General features: G+C 38.9%; 1 protein-coding gene across 10 annotated transcripts in view; it reads right to left on the bottom strand.

Annotated features, from left to right (window-relative positions):
- Window positions 1-21,507, bottom strand: part of Sfmbt1 (Scm like with four mbt domains 1) — a 104,801-nt gene that overhangs the window by 56,489 nt on the left and 26,805 nt on the right. For 5 of the 10 annotated variants that reach the window (XM_085828501.1, XM_085828492.1, XM_085828495.1 and 2 more), the window contains one exon: window positions 156-294. In XM_085828501.1, coding sequence (XP_085684627.1) covers window positions 156-183 — 28 coding nt within the window. In that variant the 5' untranslated portion in view covers window positions 184-294. Of the gene's footprint in view, window positions 1-155; window positions 295-11,977; window positions 12,166-15,429; window positions 15,491-21,507 lie in introns of all 10 variants that reach the window. The other 5 variants (XM_085828493.1, XM_085828498.1, XM_085828496.1 and 2 more) reach the window with 4 other exon arrangements.

Here is a 21,507-nt window from a genome sequence, read left to right as displayed (position 1 = left end):
TGCTAGTGCCAGGTTGTAACACCCAAGGGATGCAATGAAAAATTTAATACTTCAAAGGGCTTCCAGTTCAGGAGTATCACGTCAAGTCAGACCACGCAACACAGGTAAATCACCTCCATCTGCACTCTGGAGAAGGGGTTTAGCAAACCCAATACCTGCATCAAGCTGCTGCTCCCCGCTCATCTCCACAGCACAGGGGCTACCTCTTCCCCAAGTAATGAGTAGGCCGAGGGCTCTGCTATGTTACCAAGATTATCTGAAGCGTCAAGTTTCTGTCCAGTGGCATCCACGGATCTAAACAAAAGTGTTTAACAGTTAAAAAAAATTAACAAACATGGGAAAATTCAAATATACTTAGTTATTCATAAGACAGCATTTGACTGGGTTGAAAGGTAAGAGGAAAAAGAAAATCACTTAGAAGAAATACGGTTACAGAGATGAGCGTGACACTTTTTCCAAATTTAAAAGTTGTCTAGATGTGTGTGTACAAGAAGACTGTCAAATCCTTTATATCTAAGGACTACAATAAATTGTGACTGAGCCGGGCGTGGTGGCGCACGCCTTTAATCCCAGAACTCAGGAGGCAGAGGCAGGAGGATTTCTGAGTTCGAGGCCAGCCTGGTCTACAAAGTGAGTTCCAGGACAGCCAGGGCTACACAGAGAAACCCTGTCTCGAAAAACCAAAATAAATAAATAAATAAATAAATAAATAAATAAATAAAATAAACTGTGACTGAAGAGATGGCTCAACAGTTAAGAGCACTGGCTGCTGACCGATCCAGGTTTGAGTCCCAGTACACACATGGTGGTTCCCAACCCCCTGTAACTCCAGTCTCAGGGGACATGGGTGCCTTTTGTCCTCCTTGGGCAGCAGACAGGAAAGTGGTACAGAGACATACATTCAGGCTAAAGACCGATACACATAATTTAATAAAGATTATGATATACTGACATATGTTTGAGTCCTAAACTTTAAACTTGATATCACAGTTGCTAATCACAAAAATTCTAATCTTCTATCCATGAAAATTCTAATACCTAAAAGAAGCACTCCAAGATAAGTTCTAAAGCCAGGCATATTTTAAGCCAGCTTTATTGGCCAGGCATGGTAGCACACAACTTTAATCCCAGCACTCAGTAAGAACCAGCCTGGTATGCATGGCAAGTTTCAAAACAGCCAGAACTACACACTGAGACCCTGTATCACAAAACAAACACAATTTTCCTGGGATAGAATTCACCAAAACTCACATTTGAAATGTACTTCTTAATTTTAAATTTAATCATAAATTAAATAGAAATCTTTCAATTAATTCACAGAGGATTTAGCTATTACTATAAACCAGTTTTAGAATATTTGTGTCTCGCTTAAAAAAAAAAAAAAAAAAAAAGACTTCACACCCATGCTCACTAACCACACTACAAGGTTAGCATCATCATCATGAGCTCACAAATACAAAGTAATTTATCATACCTGCCCCGGAAGCAATAGCTAGTAAGCAGCAGAGCCAGGCTTCTAACCAAGGAAGAAGCCTTCATTTCATGTTCTCAAATACTGTACAACGGGTGATGACTTTGAACTTCTGATCATCCTAACTCTACTCTAAATGGTGGGATGCATGACTGGCATGATTAATTCTAAGAAAAAAATTAATAAATATTTACCAGATAGCTAAGGAAAAAAATCCCATTAGAATATTAGAATTTACACACTATTCCGATCCAAAAGATGTATATACTTTTAAAGTATGCTGCTAAGTATGGTGAAGACTGTAACCAGATGCCCCTCCCACTTTTCAGATTTGCAGCTCTAACCCCACCCCTGGCAGGAAAAGGTTACTAAAAGTCACTCTGTTTCTTGTTCCCCAGGAGTTCAGATTTCTTCTATTGGCCCTTCACTCTCAACAACACTCAACTATTGTTCCCTGAATTGGTCTGCTTTAGACAGTAAATTAAACTAGAGTTCTAAACTTGATTTTCAGGATAAAAATCTTTTGTTGATTCATTAAGTTGTTTCTCCTGGATAATTTTATTGTTAATCCACTCCTACATATCTAAAAGATCAGAAATTAAAGTCTGACAAAGTTCAAGTTTTAAAGCATTCTGACAGACATATCTTAGCCATCTATATAATCTAAATTAAATCTGACCATAATATAATCTTTTCAAGTTTATGTAAATTAAACATAGCAGTATCTGTCTTGGCTCAAAAACTAGTACTAATAAATTCACTGAACACCTAAAACTGTTTACTTTTAGAGACAAGTTCTGATGCCCAGACTGGCCTTTCCTCAGGACTTAGGTGATCCTCCTGGAGCTTCTGAAATAACGTCACACCTGACAAATAATGAGAAGGCATTAAAAATAGGACTCAAAAATATAAAGTGTAGAATATAGCCATTCATTTTGTTTTGTTTTGAGACTGAATCTTTCTATAGAGTCCTGGCTGTCCTAGAACTCACAATGTAAACCAGATTCACCTTGAAGTTAACAGATCTGTCTGCCTCTGCCTCCCTAGTGCGGGGGGGGGGGGGGGGGGGGAAGCATGCAATACCAAGCCCAGCCATTATAAATTGTATTAATGAAACATTTTTCTTCTCAATCAAATCCCAAAGGAAGTGTTTTACTCTGTGAAAGATTTTTTTTAAATGAACATGTATATCCAAAATAAAATGTAAGGGTGAGAATGTAGATCAGGGCCTGAGGGTACAGCATAGAGACAGATCATTTGTTAAAGAGACCCTAGATTTGACTCCATTAACAAGAAAACAGCAATAACAAAACAACAATAAAATATACATACATAAATGGCTTGGGGCTGGTTAAACACTTGTCAGTTTTGCAGCTCTAGATCCTGTGTCTTTTATTTGGGAACTAAATGATCTAAGTGGGATAAAAACCCCTAATATATATTTAAAAACAAGGAGGTGTAGCAACCCCCCATAATAATAATAATAATAATAATAATGATAATAATAACAACCACTACAGAACGGACTACACGGCTAGACCGACGCCCCTGTGCCTGCTCCTCCACTACAGAACGGACTACATGGCTAGACTGACGCCCCTGTGCCTGCTTCTCCAGTGTGGTGATTACAGATTTGGACCATTGCAAAAAAAAAAAGCATGGGGCATTAGGGATCTGACCTCAGGTCCTTGTAAATCAATTCCTTTATAGACCACATCTCCTCAGCCCCTGTATAACTGAATCTCATGACAAAAGCTCTAAAGCTTTTTAAAAATAGTACTTATACTAAAGGAGTCTGTTAGTTGAATTCTGTCAACTTGACACAAACTAAAGTCACCCAAGAAAAGAAGCCTCAATTGAGGAACTGATTCCCTAAGATTGGCCTGTAGGCATGGTGGGGCGTTTTCTTGATTGATGATTAACGTTGGAGGGCTCAGCCTACTGTGGGCAGTACTATCCCTGTGCAGGTGGGCCTGGTTGTTTAAGAAAACAAGCTGAGCAAGCACAAGGGGCACGTTAGTAATAAGCATTCCGCCATGGTCTCTACGTCAGCTCCTGCCTCCAGGTTCCTACTTGAATTCTTGCCCTGACTTCTCTCAATGATGTACTGTGATGTGCAAGTCAAACAAATTCCTTTCCCCCATGGTGATTTTGGTCAAGGTTTTATCACAGTAACAAAGAAGAAAACTAGTACTGAAACGCCTGTATTAGTTACTTTTTGTTGCTGTGATAAAATACTATAATGAAGCTAACTTATAGAAGGCTGAGTTTATCTGGGCTTACGGTCCCAGGGAGATAAGAGGCCATTATGGAGAGGAGTCATAGCAGCATGGTGGCAGGAGCAGAACTTGAATGATCACTTTGTACTACAAGCAGCAGTCTGGGGAGGATGGGGGAGCTCACAACATGGTGGACACAGAGACAGAAAACAAACATAAACTGGAAATGGAAGTGAGGCAAGGCTATAGACTCTCAAAGCCCACCCACCCCCAGAGACACTACCTCTCAAACAAGGCTGTATAACTCCCTGAGTAGTGCTACCAACTGGGGACCATATGTTCAATACCTGAGCCTGTGTGGTCCCAACATTAGTAAATAGTATTTAAAGTTAATACTATCTTTCTCTGAATTTGTATGAACCACTAACATCACTTATTTAAGAAAGCTTGACAGGTGGTGGTGGTGGCACATGTTTAATCCCAGCACTCAGGAGGCAGAGTCACGTGGATCTCTGTGAGTCTGAGACCAGCCTGGTCTTCAGAGTGAATTCCAGGACAGCCAGGGCTACAGAGAGGCTTTGTCTTGGGGGGGTGGGGGGGAGGGAGGGAAGAAAGCTCTATACATTAATAGCAGTGATAGTATACGCTGCTACAGAATTTTTTTTTTTGGCTTTTTTGTTTTGTTTTGTTTTCATTTTTTTGAGACAGGGTTTCTCTGTGTAGCCCTGGCTGTCCTGGAACTCACTTTGTAGACCAGGCTGGCCTTGAACTCAGAAATCCTCCTGACTCTGCCTCCCAAGTGCTGGGATTAAAGGCACATACACAGCAAAATTGTTTAGTTAAACAAAGGGCAAAAGCTTTTTCAAAGAAGATTATATTGATTGATTGGTTGATTGATTGATTGATTTTATATGAGTACATTGTAGGTGTCTTTGGACCCACCAGAAAAGGGCATCAGATCCCATCATAGATGGTTGTGAGTCACCAAGTGGTTGCTCGGAACTGAACTCAGGACCTTTGGAAGAGCAGTCAGTACTCTTAATCTCTGAGCCATCTCTCCATCCCCTCAGAATTCTTTCTTATTTACTCATTAATTATTTGCTTAGTACAGATTAACTGACATACCATACTCTAGGTAAAGGAATATTCTGGGATAAAAAATAAGGAAAAACCTACCTCGTTATTCTACAATGCAGAATAAGTAAATGGTAGACAACCCCTATAATTCATTTGATGAAAAAATGTTACTGGAAAAGCTAAAAGAGGCAGGAAGTACTACTTTCAGTTGAGTGATGAAGGTCTTAGTGTAGAAGACATGAGCCGACAACTGAGGGGGTGTAAGGAAACAAACCATATAGACAGCTGCAGAAACAGGAAGTGCAAGACCCTGACTCAGGAGGTTGTGTAATGTTAGAGGCCACTGTATTTGGAAAAGAATGATAAAGTCACTAGAAAATGAACTCAAGAAGTTTTCAGGGAATCAAATTATATAAGAACACACATGTAATGCTGGTCCTAGTGGCACACGCACTTGGGAGGCATTTGGGAGGCAGAGGCAGAAGGATCTCTGTGAGTTCAATGTTAGCCTGGTCTACGTAGGGAGTTGCGAGGACAGCCAAGGCTATGTTGTGAGACCCTGCCTCAAAAAGAAAAAAGAAAGAAAAAAGTCAACCCTGTATCCCGAAAAGAACATGTGTAGGCTGCTGTGAAGATTTTGGCTTTGGGAAGACACTGGTGAATTATGAACAGAAGATGGACATACCCTGACTTTTTAAAGGGTCACTCCGTGGCTGTGTTGAACACCACTGAATCAGACTATAAGCAAAAGCAGAAACAAAGATCAATTTTAAAGGTACTGGAAGAGTCCTGGTGAGAGGAGCTCAGATGCATGAGGAGGTAAGCTTGGGGTCTAAACAACTGAAAGGATGGAACTGTGGCAAAGACTGGAACTGTTAGAGATGAGTGGCTCTGGCAAGAGAGCACCCATTACCCAGAAACTAGGGGCACATGCCTGTCTGCTTTCATCACTACTAAATCTTGGTTCCTTAGGCTTTCGAGGAAACGCTGCCAGGTAACAGAAATGTAATTATACCTATGTATATGTGTTAATTTTTGGTTTATGTTATTTTCATATGCTAAGCTTCACCCCAGTATAATGAAGCGCCCCCACCCCCCCTAATCTAGAACAGGGTTGATCTTGGGGAGGAGGGTGTTCTGGGCTTTTCACCTTGGCAACTTTCCTGTGAGCTTCAATCCCACCTTACATTTCTCTCTCTCTACATGTACTGACCAGTCCTGAAGGTATTTCCCCCCCCCCCCATGCTATCTATCATTCACTTACACTAACTTTAAAAACAGGTTATTTTTACGCTATGTGTACAGGTGTTCTGCTTGCACGTATGTCTACAGAGTGAGCACTACTCAGAGGGCAGAAGGAAGCACTTTATATCCTGCAACTGGACTTGCAGACATTTATAACCTGCCACATGGGTGCTGGGAAGCAAATCTGAGTCCTCTGGGAGAGAAGTCAGTGCTCTTAACTGCTAAGCCATCTTTCCAGCCCCTATGTTACCTTTTTATGCCTCAATTTTGAAATAAAATTTCTAATAAAGGCCATTTAATGTCAATTTTTCTAAGCCTTAATATATATTCAAAAATCTCAGGCATAAATATTATATTAACTATACAATAATAATACTGGAAATCTAGTTGTGATCAATTTATAAGTCCCAGATTTACAATTATTAAGTATGACTACAATCATCTCCACAGCAATTACTAATTAGTACCTACTTCTATGTAGTTACCAAGATAAGTAAATTATGATTTTGAAATTTCCTTTAACTATATTAAAAGATGGCATACATTTTCAGGTCACTTATTTATCCTATTTTGTACACTAGAGAAATAGTAAATCTCCTACAGTTGATATGACCATATTTTTCAAAAAATAAGTTTTATTTAAGGAAGCCAATAACAGTAACATCCATTGTTGTTTTTATTGTTGTTTTGTTTTTAGACAGGATCTCATTGTGTAGCTCTAGCTAGCCTGGCCTGGAATGTCTGTATAAAAATGTTCAGACTGCCCTTGTACTCAAAAAGATCCACCTGCCTCTGCTTCCACCTTCCAAGCGCTAGGACTAAAGATGTACATCACATCTAACAGATAAATACATTTTTAAGTCAGCATGTCTTGTTCTAATGAAATAAAGAGGACTCTAATTCACTAGAATAAGCACTATCAAAATGTACCAATGCATTATAAAAGGACTGTAAAGGCTGAGCTGCTTGGTAACCATTATCAAGAAAAAAGACAACTTGTAGTATTTAAATGAACTGGACAGTTATCAAAAGTAGTAGTATAAATGGCCAATAGATACATTTAAAATTCTCATTCCTTATACCTCTGGGAAATGAAAAATCAAAACTATATTGAATTCATCTCACACCAAGAATAGCTCTACCAAGCAAATAATAAAAACTAACATTGGCAAGGACTAGGGGAAAGATCTCTCTTAAACATTGCTGTTGGAAATGTAAATGTGTATAGCGCCTATGAAAATCAGCATGGTGTTTCCTCATACAAACAAAACCACAACTATCATGAGGCAGCTTTATCACTCCTGAGTGTACTTTCCAAAGACTCTAAGTCAAAGTACATGAAATGTTATAATAAAACTCATGATTTTGCATTCCATTTTAATTTAATTAATTAAACTAATTAATTTTATTAATTTTAATAAATTTCAAAGTAGCCAACTTGAAGGTCCCTGGGTGTTTATATGCTAAACAGTAGATAAATATCACTTGGTGCATGGCAAGCTTAACTGTACAACTGAAGTTTAATAGTATCAAGACTGCTTTTTTAAATGCTAACTTCATTTTACAGGTAAGGAAGCTGAGGCTCAGAGACATCAAACAACCTGTCAGTTCATAGGAGTGAGGGTGGGGTAGTGGGGGTCGGTAGGCAGCAGGGTACTGGGAATGGCAACTAGTGATAGTTTTAGCTTAAATTGCAATCTATTACTTCTGACTTTGGTTTCCTTCTCAGCTAAATAGTGGGTATCCACTAGCTGTAGTAAATACTAAATGGTAACTTATATGAGATATAGCACCATACAAACAGTAGGTATCTAATAACTTCATTTATTAAAATATTAGAAGTGTCTAGTAGGGGTGTTTTGTGTGTGTGCAAGCCGCAGTGTAAGTGTAGAGGTCAGAGGGCAGTAACCAGAGTTAGCCAGTCCTCTGTTTCTACCTTGTCTTTGAGACGCGTTTGTTTGTTTGTTTGTTTGTTTTCTCACTGCATACACCAAGCTAACTGGCTGGCCCACAAGCACCTGGGCCATTCTGTTCCTGCCTCCTATTTCCCAAAGGAATGCTGGCGTTAGACTCAGGCTTTACTCACTGGGCGATCTCCCTGGCCCTAGCAATGTAGGTTAAGCCTTGTGTTCTCATGTCTCTGTGCCTCCCAGCTAAGAGAGCTGGAGAGCACATATTTAAGGCTAGTAAACCTAGACTACAACTTTCAAATGAACAGGTTTAATTTTAAATTTTTAAGTAGTTAACAGCTCTCAAAAAACAAAGAAAATCAAAGTGTGTGAATGTTCAACATGTCCAAAGCTACTAGCCAGTCCAAATAGAAAAGGCCTTCTGAGACTGGACAGTAGAAAATTTAAAACTTTTTCCAGCAGAATAAAACTCAAAAATACTAGCTATATGTTTAAAAGACCTCTTACCAGAACAAATGTTTCCTATTTCAAAGATAACTGCTAGAATATAAAAGATTCGAAGTTCCTAGCAAATATCCTTCTAACCATTCCTAGTAGAGTTACATGGGGTGTGTGTGTGTGTGTGTGTGTGTGTGTGTGTGTGTATAACATACACTTCCTTATTAATCTAATAGAATAACACTGAATTTAGAGAACAACCAAGCTAAAAAGACATCAATATAAGAAACAGTCATAGAAAAGAAAAAAAAAAAAGAACAAACAAACCATAATCAGCAAGGAAAACCCACAAACAGAGCTTTCGACCCCTTAGAGCATGTCAAAGCTCTACCTTATCCCAGAGGCCTCAAGAAGAGACTGAAGGGCAAGTTGTAGTAACTGACATCTGAGACCCTTGGAAGGCTGTTTTCATCCAGTTATTACCCAGGAAGGTTCTGGTAGGCTTGCTGCTTTTACTTGGTTATAGTAGGCACACAGGAAATTTTAAAAGAATTATGTCTTCCTTCTCAGAATGGGGAACAAAATACCCATGGAAGGAGTTACAGAGACAAAATTCAGAGCTAAGATGGAAAGAAAGACCATCCAGAGACTGCCCCACCCGGGGATCCATCCCATATTACAACCACCAAATCCAGACACTATTGAATATGCCAGAAAGATTTTGCTGACAGGACCCTGACAAAGCTCATTCGTTGTGAGCCTATGCCAATGGCTGGCAAATACAGAAGTGGATGTTCACAGTCATCTATTGGATGGAACACAGGGCCCCTAATGAAGGAGCTAGAAAAAGTATCCAAGGAGCTAAAGGGATCTGCAACCCTATAGGAGGAACAACAATATGAACTAACCAGTACCCCCCAGGGCTGTGTCTCTAGTTGTGTATGTAGCAGAGAATGGTCTAGTTGGCCATCAATGGGAAGAGAGGCCCTTGATATTGCGAAGATCATATGTCCCAGTACAGGGGAATGCCAGGGCCAGGAAGCAGGACTGGGTGGGTTGGGGAGCAGGGCGGGTATAGGGGGCTTTGGGGATAGCATTTGAAATGTAAATGAAGAAAATATCTAAAAAAAGAATTATGTCACAGATTTTAGAGAATTCAAAATTAGACACATGTACTATAGAATTAACTCATTGCAATGATTTAAGAGTTTAAGGCCCCCTAGGAGAAAGTTACTAGGAAGCTAAAAGTATGGAGGTATTTTGGAAAGGTTTCTGCCCTTCAAAATCATCGCAAGCTTTTTTGTTTTTGCTTGTTTGTTTAAAAAAAGGGGGGGTGTCCTACAGACAGAGCAAATAGCAGCCATTGAGAAGGCACCCCAATTCTAGACTAACACTGCTGTCAGTGGGGAATACTAGAATTGTAAACACCCACTGCACAGCACACCACTGAGCCTGTAGGTCAGGGTCTATGAAGCATGCTGACACTTAAGGAACAGGTGGAAGTCATTTAGAAAAGGCAGACAGAAACAACTCTTCAGTAGTTTTAAGGCTTTAAAAGAATTCATCTCTGATTTTTTAAAAGAGACACACTGTAAACTATGTTAAATCTGTAAAAGGTTAATTAACATAAGAGAAGAAAATAGACCAAATTATTCTCATTAATTAAGGATCTAATTGTTCACAAGCAAGATGTAAAAACCAAAAGATTTCACTAGGTGAACAGCTCTTATAGGATATGTTTGTTGGACTGTTACTAGAATTAGTTGTACATTACTACTTGTTTTTATAGACTTTAGCACCCATACTTATTGTGTGTGTGTGGAAGTGCTTTGATAAATGTATGGAAAATTTTTGTTGAACTGTCTACAACTTTTAACCAAGTTAATAACAACAAGTGATTCCTTCCACCTCAACTTCTCTATTCTTTCCCTAAAGACATTTGGGGTTTAACCCTACTATTAAATTATTATTCTGGCAAGCTTAAACACCAAGATTACCAACTTTTTAAGATTAGGCTTTACTAAATCTATCTTTTTTTTTTTAATTCACTTTACATTCCAATTGATGCACTCCCTCCTGGTAACCCCTCACACGATCCCTTCCCTCTTCTCCTCCCTTCTCCTCTGAGAGGGTGAAGGCCTCCCCTGGTATCCCCCTACCCTGGCACATCAAGTCTCTGCAGGACTAGATGCATCCTCTCCCACTGAGGCCAGACAAGGCAGCTCAGCTAGAACATGTTCCACAGACAGGCAACAGCTTTTGCGATAGCCCCTGCAGCTCCAGTTGTTAGGGACCCAATTCTACTTTTTAGAGCTAACTACAAAATTGAAAGAAAAGGATCTACTCAAGACCCCCAAGACCAAGTTCTCAGCATAAAGGAGATTTACTTGCACTACAGGGACAACAGGCAGGGAATAAGAGACAAAGACAGGAGATAGAAGATGAAGGAGAAGGAGAAGGACATGAGGGAGATATTTGTCATCTGAGGACAAAGGATTACATCTGGATAGAGAGAAGACAGACATGGCCCATTGGAAGATATCATTTTATAAAGGAAAAATGAGAAAACCCCATATTAGGATGAGGTGTTTAATTGGGCGTGTTAATTAGGTCAGCCAAGGGGGTTTCTGACTGCTGGACTTTAATACTTTGATAGTTGAATCTTGGTGGTCAGCCTCAGCAGGAGAAATTGGCCAAATACAGGAATAGACCTTGGTGGCTACCTTTAGGAAAGTAATTCAATGGTTTTTAGCAAGACAGAGGGAATAATGGAGAAGGGCGATGCCTGCCAGAGCCATGTTCACCAATGCTCAAGCTGGCCAGACTCCCTTCAAAAATTACATATAATGATAGTGTCTATACTGATAATGTTTTCATGCTTTACAGAAAACATGTTTTCCATAATGCTTTCATGTTTCATTTTTAAAAATCATTTTTACAACAATTTTAGTATGTCTTTTGATTTTAAACAAAATTATACCAAAAAAATATATCTGAGTCATAAAAAAGCTACCAAGAATTTTTAAAGTCATTATTTGCAAATGAAAAATACAAAAGGAAGTGCTGGTTATTAATATCCCCTCCAGAGAAAAACAACTAAAGCACTGCGTAGGAAACTCTTCTCATCTGTTTCAAAGTTAGCTGCTGTGTAGGAAATTATTTTGAAGGGCAAGACTGGTGTTTAATTTGTTGTATTTAAACTGTGTAGGAAACAAATAGAGTTGGCCAAAGCACAGCCAATGGCTCAGGACAAACAACACCCAAAACGTAAAATCAACTCAAAGAACCCACCTGAGGCCACTGTGCTGGTTCGTTTCTGCCAACTCCACAGAGACCTATACAACCCTGGGAGGAAGAAACTCAGCTAAGGAACTGCCTCCATCAGTGTGGTCTATGGGCATGTCTGCAGGACATTTTCTTTCTTTTTGTTTTGTTTTAGTCTGGGTTTTTTGAGACAGGCCTTAGCTAGCCTGGAACTCATAGAGATCTACCTGCTTTGCCTTCTGAACCCTAAAATTAAAGCTGTGAGAACCATGGCATGGCTTTTTTATTAGATGTTGTGGGGTTTGGGTACATTTCCTTGATTAAAGATGCTGTGGAAGGGCCCATCCACTTACCCCTGGACAGGTGGCTAAGAAAGAAAGTTGAGCAAGCCAGGCAGACTGCTTTCCATCATGGTTCCTGCCTGCTTCTGAGTTTCTGTTCTGACTTCCTTCAATGATCAACCATGATCAGGAACAATCCAAATCAGTCTCTCCTCCTCATGTTGCTTTTGGTTATGGTATTTCTCACAACAGAAAGGAAACTAGGGCAGTCATTAACACATTTTTCTTCAAATTATTAAAGAATAGTAGATAAATACAATATTGTTTTCTATTAGGGCATTAAAACAAGCAAGCAAGCAAACAAACAAAAAAAAAAAAAAAAAAAAAAAACAGTAGTTTACGCTCAAATTAAATTCCTCCAAAAGAGTATTTTGAAGATTTCTAGGGTTTCTCTTTTTCCAACCTCAAAAAATCAGGTAGAGAACCATCAAGGATAGCTCCTGATATCAACCTTGAACCTCATACACATATGTATAAATGCACCCACACAGATGCAAACATCCACACATACACACAACAAACACTAGCAATTTTTAAATGATGGATAGCCCTTTAAAATAAGTCATAGATGTAGCTTCACTACAAACATGTGTGTATCCATTTGGAATTTTAAAATGGTGGCACTATTTTAGAATAGTCTTAAGTTCATGAACCTCCACAAGGAAGTAGGTCACTGGAAACAGGTCCTTGCGAGACTGACTCTTTCCTGTCATAATGGCAGGCACATGTGGCAAAGACTACTCACTTACCTCTCCTTCATGCCCCCACTGCTATAATATTCTTCCCAAGTTCATGCATGGCTAACATGGGCTGAACCTCTGAAAACTTGACCCACAAGAAACCCGTCCTTGTTTAAGGGTTTGGGGGGGGTTGTTTTGTTTTGTTTTGTTTTAACCAAGGATTCTATAATAATGGTGAAGAAACTAACTTATCTATAAGGCCATGAAATCATTTTTTACAGAATATCTATTAAAGTAATAAGATAGCTGTTTGGCAATGTCTTCCATATAGTACATAGTCAAAGTGGTTCACAGTCACTTCTAACAAGTTAAGATGTGATACCACTTCTAGGTAATCCTAAAAAGTAGACTTTCCAATCAAATAACTTTCCATACTAAGAAACCATTCTAGCAAATCTGGCATGGTGGTGCATGCCTTTAATTCTAGTACTCAGGAGGCAGAAACAGGTGGTTCTCTCTTGTTTGAGGCCAGCCTATTCTACATAACAAATCCCAGACCAACTACAACTACATAGTTAACAAGAACAAGAACAAGAAGAACAAGGAGGAAAGGGGGAAGGGGGAGGGGAAAAAGGGGGGAAGAGGGAAAGAAGGGGAAGGAAGGAGGAGGGGAAGAAAGGAGAAGGAAGAGAAGGAGGAGGGGGAGAAGGAAGAGAAGGAGGAGGAGGAGAAGGAGAAGGAAGAGGAGGAGGAGAGGAGGAAGAAGAACCATCATCCTTCACTCCATCCTTCCCTTTACATAAAGGAAGCAGACCCTCTAATGAGACACTGCAAAGAGCCAAGGCTAACCTTCCAACACTTCAGACATGTCTCATTTCATTTTCACACACCTGAAGCAAGCACTGTATAATGATAGGCTTACAACTAGGAAGCCAAGGCTCCAACAAAACCAAGAAACCTACTCAGAATTCAAGTCTAAATCCAAAACCTAAGCCTCTCCCATACGCTATTTCAGTTATTTCCAGCCATGGCTGAGAATAACCCAGCACACATGCTTTTCCATATCCTGTGCACTCACAGTACTTCCCTACTCCAAGAGTTCTAAGAATATCATCACTGTAAAACAGGACTTATTTAACTTCTAAGTTTTTCTCCGTCAGTATCTCCTGAATGTTAAAATAAATGCACCCACTCTCTTATCTTACAACTGTTGACTAAAAAATCACCAGGGCAAAACAAGGCAAATTTCTTAAAATGCATTTATCTTTAAGCAATTATCCTTAAGCAATTTATCTTAGTACCACTGTTTATAAAAGGTTTTCTTTTTGTTTTGTTTTGGTTTTTGTTTTTGGAGTTCTAAGGCACACAAAGAGAATCCAAGAGTTGAGTATGATGAAGATAAGGTTTCATATTTACTTTGACTAGCCTGCAGAAATGAAAGATTTTCTTCACATGCAGGCAACGAATCATAGCACCGTTAGCAGTGACTATAACTTACTACCACAAAGCACAGAGAGCCATAGCAGTGACTATAACTTACTACCACAAAGCACAGAGAGCCATAGCACAGCACTATAGGTGATATGTAACTACTTTCTTTTTTAAATCTTATGCATTTTAATTGTTATTTACACCCATTTCTCAGAGAACATTTAATGAGCTATTGTGTATGTCAAAAAGCAAAAGAACACCTGGTATTAGGGATTGGATACAGCTCAATGGTGGAGTGCCTGCCCAACATACGAAGACCCTGTGCTTAAGCAAAAACACTGTAAAATGCACATGCAATAGGAATAAGCGGCTGGGTATGATTGTTGCCAAGGAGATCACTAACTAAGACTGGAAAATTAACAAGTGTGTAATGCAGACAAAGAAGTGTAAAAACACGACGAAGTCAATGAACCTTCAAACGATCACAATTCCTCAACTAAGAAATAAAAACGCATTGAAACTGTTAAATTCTGAAGAAAAAAAACTATTCACAAAATACAAAGAAAACTTTGTTATTAAAAAATTACAAATATTTCCTATTATCATTGCAAAATCCTAAAGCACAGTGTAAAGTAAAGCAGCTGAGGCAGCAGTCCTCCAGCAACTGCTCTGTGAACTGCTGTGCCACGGGTTTTATTATGATGATGGCCGAAACACACTTTCCATCTCTTCTAGTAGGAAGCCTTAAAAGGAAACAGGACAACCCACTCATAAAACTGGCTAAGTTATAGCTTTTACATTACAATGGCTTGTATTTAAAGTGATAAAGGTGGTCATTATTCTAATCCTTTAAATGAAAAAATTCTTCAGAGAGCATTTTTAAAATAAGAAAAACAAAAAGGAAGCCAAGATAACCCTAAAACAAGCTAAAATAACACCTTGGGTACAGTTGGTGCTATCAACAGCTGGTTTGAATTTACTTTTCTACCAGAAAAATGAAAAAAAAAGTCATGATATTAAATATAAGAACTGTGCCACCAGATTAAAAATAATCCAAATAACAGATTCCTCGTGGAATCTTGAATTTATTCAGTGTAACAGGCATTCCCTTTATTTACAGAACTACTACTCCAGACATAAAACAAACTCCACCTATGAAGACATGCCTGCAGTTTACCATATATAAAAAGACAGAGTCATGATTTTCAGTATAAGGATGAAAAATCCTTAAATGTATGATCTGTAATGTATCAGCAGCATCATAAATTACTGAGACAAACAAATAACTGATAGAGTACAAGTAAAAGATCTCTTCCTGTAAATAATCTGTATTTGACAGACCTGGGTACATACCTTAGTTGTCAGCTTGTTTGCTCTGGTTTGAATCCCCAGTACTATAATGAAGGTATGGTGGCTATAATCAGAGAGAGAGAGAGAGAGAGAGAGAGAGAGAGAGAGAGAGAGAGAGAGAGAGAGAGAGAGAGAAGAAGAAGAAGAAGAAGAAGAAGAAGAAGAAGAAGAAGGAGGAGGAGGAGGAGGAGGAGGAAGAGGAGGAGGAGGAGGAGGAGGAGGAAGAGGAGGAGGAGGAGGAGGACGAGGAGGAGGAGGAGAGAGAGAGAGAGAGAGAAGAGAGAGAAGAGGAAGAGAGAGAGAAGAGAGAAGAGAGAGAGAAGAGAGAAGAGAGAAGAGAGAAGAGAGAAGAGAGAGAGAGAGATGAAAAAAGCGTAAAAATTCAGGGTCACAGTGAATTCCTGTCATCTGGACTACAAAAGCTCTGTCCCAAGAAGAAGACAAAAAATTGTGTTTTGTTTTGTTTTTAACTAATACTACATCTTGTAATAGTTAATGATCTAGCTGGACATATTGGCTCACATCTTTACTAGGCACTCCAGAGGCAGAGATAGGCAGGTATCTGAGTTTGAGGACAGTTTGGTCTACAAAGAGTTCTAGGACAGCCAGGGTGTGGTGGTTTAAATATGCTTGGCCCATAGGGAGTGGTACAGTTAGGAGGTGTGGCCTTGTTGGAAGAAATGTATCACTGTGGGGATGGGCTTTGGAGGTCTCCTCCTATGCTCAGGCTCCACCCATTGAGGAAGAGAGCTTCCTCCTAGCTGCCTGAGGATACCAGTCTGTGCCTGGATGCCTTCAAACAGATTAAGATGTAGAACTCTCTGCTCCTGCTCCAACACCACGTCTGCCTGCATGCTGCAATGCTTCCCTCCATGATGATAAACTGTAAGCTAGCCCCAATTAAATGTGCAAACTCTTTATAAGAGTTGCCTTGGTTTACAGCAATAAAACCCTAACTAAAACACTGAGCTACATAGAGAGGCCCTTTCTTTAAAAAAAAAAAAAAAAATTGGGGGTGGGGGGTGGGGAGGGAGAAAGAAAGAAAGGTAGAAAGAAAAGAAGAGAAATAGAAGCAGTAAGTGTATAGAATTGATTTTTAAAGTGTATAAATTGTAATTGTAATTATTAATAGTGGTTTTAAATTACATCAGAAGTGTTTTAAATTTCAGATTCTAGAACATTTGCATAGACTTTGCCAGTGAGCATCCCTAATGAACAATTCAAATTAAAGATGCTCAATATGTGTAACTAAGTTTATTACTATATTTACTCTCACCAAAAATGCTCTCATCATCTTGATACTTTTAAATAATAGCTACTTTAATTACTTCAAGGAGGAACACCGTTTATTTATAAAGGATATTCTTCTTTAAATAGACTGTTCTGCAGTGAGGGAGGAACAGCTGACATTAGTGATCACTAAACCAAGCACAATGCAACGTAAGTCACCCACCCAGTCAACACCTGAAACATTCCCATTTTAAAGGTCAAAGGATGGAAATATAAAGAAACTGTATTATTTCATTTACACACAACCCATAAGTGAAAGGCAAATTCAAAACCTAAATTCCTTCACAACTATACTAATCTACTGGCCATCCAAAAGAGAAAACAAGAAAAATACTTTATGTGAAAGACTTTTAAAAAATGGATTTTCTAATCTTCTCTCATTTCCTCTTAGACACTTTACTGTATGCTCTAAAGCCTCAGCATAGGAAAGAAGACAGCTAACTATCAATAAGAAGGTTTTAGAACTATAACCCAATGAATCAGTAAACAAAAAATAATAAACACACCTGAGCACTGTTCCCAATAATGGGTCTTCCTTTGTAAAAAAGCTCTAAAGGACAACAGTGCATGCAGTGTATTTTAAACCTTATTCAGCAAAGCTATATTCTTTATACCTGTTCCACAAAAATCAAGCGTCACCAGGGTATGTTCTGGGTTCTCTCAGCACTGGACTGAGATAAATTTTGTTTTTTAAAGATCTATTTATTGTGCACTACAGCAAATGTATGCAGGTCAGAGAACAACTTGTGGGCATTGAGGTTCTCTCCTTCTACTATGAAATCCTGAGATTAAACTCAGGTCATCAGTCTTGACATATAGAGTACCTTTAGCCCACTAAGCCACCCCTATAGCCCAGTAGTGGACTCTTAAGGGCAGACATGGGACTCGTTTATAATACCAACAATCTGGAGGCTGAGGCAGGAGGATTGCAAATTCAAGGCAAGATTGGACAAGATTCTTTTTTTATTTTTAAGGATTTATTTATTATACATAAGTACACTGTAGCTGACTTCAGACTCTCATTACGGGTGGTTGTGAGCCACCATGTGGTTGCTGGGAATTGAACTCAGGACCTTCGGAAGAGCAGTCAGTGCTCTTGCTGAGCCATCTCTCCAGCTCCAAGATTCTTTTTTTAAAGGAGGGGTGGGAATGGCCCTCAACATATGTTTACAGAGTGAGTAGATGAATAAAGATATATACCCAGGGCTAGTGAAGAAGGTAGTTCAGGGGTAGCAGCACCTGCCTGGCATGTCAATACCCTGAGTTTGATCCCTAGAATAGTAAAGCGAAAGAAAAAAGAATCATCATAAACTTTAACACAGCCTAGATTAATTTTCAAGCTAGGAATTATTGGAGTAGCCAATCTAATGTTGAATAAAATCAACTTCCAACCAAAAGTTATCAAAAAGGATAAGGAAGAACACTTCATACTCATCACAGGAAAAGTCTACCAAGAGGATCTCTCAATTCTGAACATCTATGCTCCAAATGCAAGGGCACCCACATTCATTAAAGAGACTTTACTAAAGCTCAAAGCACACATTGTACCTCACACAATAACAGTGGAGACTTCAACACCCCTCTCTCATCAGTGGACAGATCATAGAAACACAAACTAAACAGAGACACAGTGAAACTAACAGAAGTTATGGACCAAATGGATTTAACAGATATCTAAAGAACATTTCATCCTAAAACAAAACAAAAATACCACCTTCTCAGCACCTCATGGTACCTTCTCAAAAACTTACCATATAATTGGTCACAAAAAAGGCCTCAACAGATATAAGAAGATTGAAATAATCCCATGCATCCTACCAGATCACCATGGGATTAAAGCTGATATTCAATAGCAACAAAAACAACAAAAAGCCCACACACACATGGAAGCTGAACAACGCCCTACTCAATGATAACTTTGTCAAGGAAGAAATAAAGAATGAAATTAAATGAAAATGAAGGCACAACATACCCAAACTTATGGGACACAATAAAAACATTGCTAAGAGGAAAACTCATAGCTCTGAGTGCCACCAAAAAGAAACTAGAGAGAGCACACACTAGCAGCTTGACAGCACACCTAAAAGCTCTAGAACGAAAGGAAGCAAATTCACCCAAGAGACAACATGAAATAATCAAACACAGGGCTGAAATCAACCAAGTAGAAACAAAAAGAACTATATAAAGAATCAACAAAACCAGGAGCTGGTTCTTTGAGAAAATCAACAAGATACATGAACCCTTAGCCAGACTAACCAGAGGACACAGAGACAGTATCCAAATTATCAAAATCAGAAATGAAAAGGGAGACATAACAACAGAAACTGAGGAAATTAAAAAAATCATCAGATCCTACAATAAAAGCCTATATTCAACATAACTGGAAAATCTGGATGAAATGGACAATTTTCTAGACAGATATACCTAAGTTAAGTCAGGATCAGATAAACCACCCAAACAGTCCCATAACCCCTAAAGAAAGAGGCAATCATTAAATGTTTCCCAACCAAAAAAAAAAAAAAAAAAAGCCCAGGACCAGATGGGTTTAGTGCAGAATTCTATCAGACCTTCAAAGAAGACCTAATACCAATACTCTTCAAACTGTTTCACAAAATAGAAACAGAAAGAACTCTACCCAATTCATTCTATGAAGCCACAGTTACACTGCGTATTTTCCCTTGGAGATGGAACGGTTTGTCTAATCAGGAACCTGTCACAATTTCCTTTCATAGATGGCTTCATAACAGATTTTTTCCTACTTCTGTCCTGTTTAATGCTCCAAATAGATTTTAAAAACAGTTGAGTGTATACTACCTTTAGCTTCAGAAGACATCATGTATATTTAAGAGCATTTAACTATTTTAAATTATTTTGATGACAAAAAATATAATACTGAATTGTATATTTTAAAATAAATTTTATTAGTTTAATTTAAAAAAAAAAGTTGCCTTGGTCATAGTGTTGTCTGTTCACAGCAGTAAAACCCTAAGACACCTGGCAACCTGAGTTCAATCCTGGCACTTGGAAAGAAAGCCAACTCCCAAAAGCTGTCCTCTGACTTCCACCCACATGGGACATGTGCAAAACACAACAGAGAAATAAGGAGTTAGTAGTTTAAAGCATTTAGTGTTCTTGCAGAGGATCCAAGTTTGGTTCACACACACCTTGAATCTCAGCAGTATAGAAGCAAAAGCAGGCAGAACATGGTCTACATAGCAAGTTCCAGGCTAATCAGGGCTTTAAAAAAGGAGAGAGAAGAAAAAGAAAACGAAGAAAAGAATGGAAGAAAAGAAGAAGGGAGGGAGGGAGGGAGGGAGGGGAAGAGGGAGGGAAGGAAGGAAAAAGTCTTTATTTGCCTCTCTACTGTGCTAATACACTACCCAAAACCAACTTGGGGAAGAAGAATTTATTTTAGCCTATGGACTTTTAGGTCATTTCCTCCACCACCAAGGAAGTCAGGCCAGAAACATGGAGGTGGGCAAAGGCCATGAAAGAATGCTACTTATTGGCTTGTTCTCCATGGCTTCCTTAGCTTGATTTTTTTATTTCACACTTATTTATGGGGGGTGGAGGACATAACATGACATGCATGGGAGGGCCAGGACAAACTGTGACAAAGACAACCTGTTTTCCAACAAATGGATCCTGGGGAGTGGAACTCAGATCATGTTCGGTGACAAGCACCTTTATCTGCCTAACTATCTCCCTAGCACCTCAGCTACATTTTTATTTAATGCAACCCAGGACCACCAGCCCAGGGATAGTACCAATGAGAGTAAGTTAGACCCTCATAGATCATCAATCACAAATAAATGTCCCACAGACTGGCCTACAGGCCACTCTTAAACATCTCCTTAGTGGAGTTTCCTTTTTCCCAGATGACTCAAGCGTATGTCAAGTTGACAAAAAATTAACCAGCACAGAAAAACCTAAATTTTTTGTCCTTCCCCATCCCTTGAGGTGGTGAGATGGCTTAGCTGTAAACACACTAAGCTCAGTTTTGAATCCCAAGGTAGAAAGAGAGAACTGATTCTCATGGGCTGTTTTCTAACCTCCACACTACCACATGGATGTCACAGCATTCATGCGCTCACCGGCACATACATACAAATTAATAAATGCAGTTTAAAATTTTTAAGAAAGCATTAAGTCTTTAATTAAAGCAAAATTAATTTTCTAGCAAAATATTAACACTACAAACACTATCTGAAAAACCAAATTGCAATAAGTGCCTTTAAAGTATAAACAGCAAAGTAGCATGCTGTAATAGAGAGCACTTCATTTCTTCTAAAACTTGCAACTCCACCAGTATGCTCCAGTAACAGACAGAAATTCAACTTTTGGACCTTTTCCTTCCATTCTGCTACAATTAACTTCGTTTTAGAAATTAATAAAAATATTTTATTATGCCAGAAAAAGGAAAATACTTTGAAGCACACAGAACATTAATCAAAACAGCAAATGACTAATACATAAGCACATAACCCTCCCTCAGCAACCAGAGAGGAACGGGAGCATTAGAAATGACGTAAAATTCTAAACGTGGGGCCAGTTACCATGCACTGTAACTCTTACTGTGCTGCTATGTTCACAGCCACACATTAACAGTTCCTGATGTCAGGCAGTCTGTGGACCTGCCCACAGTCCTGGGTCTAACTGCCATGAGATGGCTCTGGCTGCCTCTACTTTCAGAAGGACAACTAGTAGGAACCTCACGAAAATTAAACAATTACATTAATGAGGGTGCAGCACAAGCTCAAGGCTTAGTACGTTATTTTAAAAGGAAATATG

This window comes from Mus caroli, unplaced genomic scaffold (assembly GCF_978045245.1).
Source record: "Mus caroli unplaced genomic scaffold, Mus_caroli_1 scaffold_12, whole genome shotgun sequence".
In the NCBI taxonomy this organism is placed as follows: domain Eukaryota; kingdom Metazoa; phylum Chordata; class Mammalia; order Rodentia; family Muridae; genus Mus; species Mus caroli.
The sequence above is the reverse complement of the archived record's forward strand: the minus strand, read 5'-3'. Positions and strand labels throughout refer to the sequence as shown.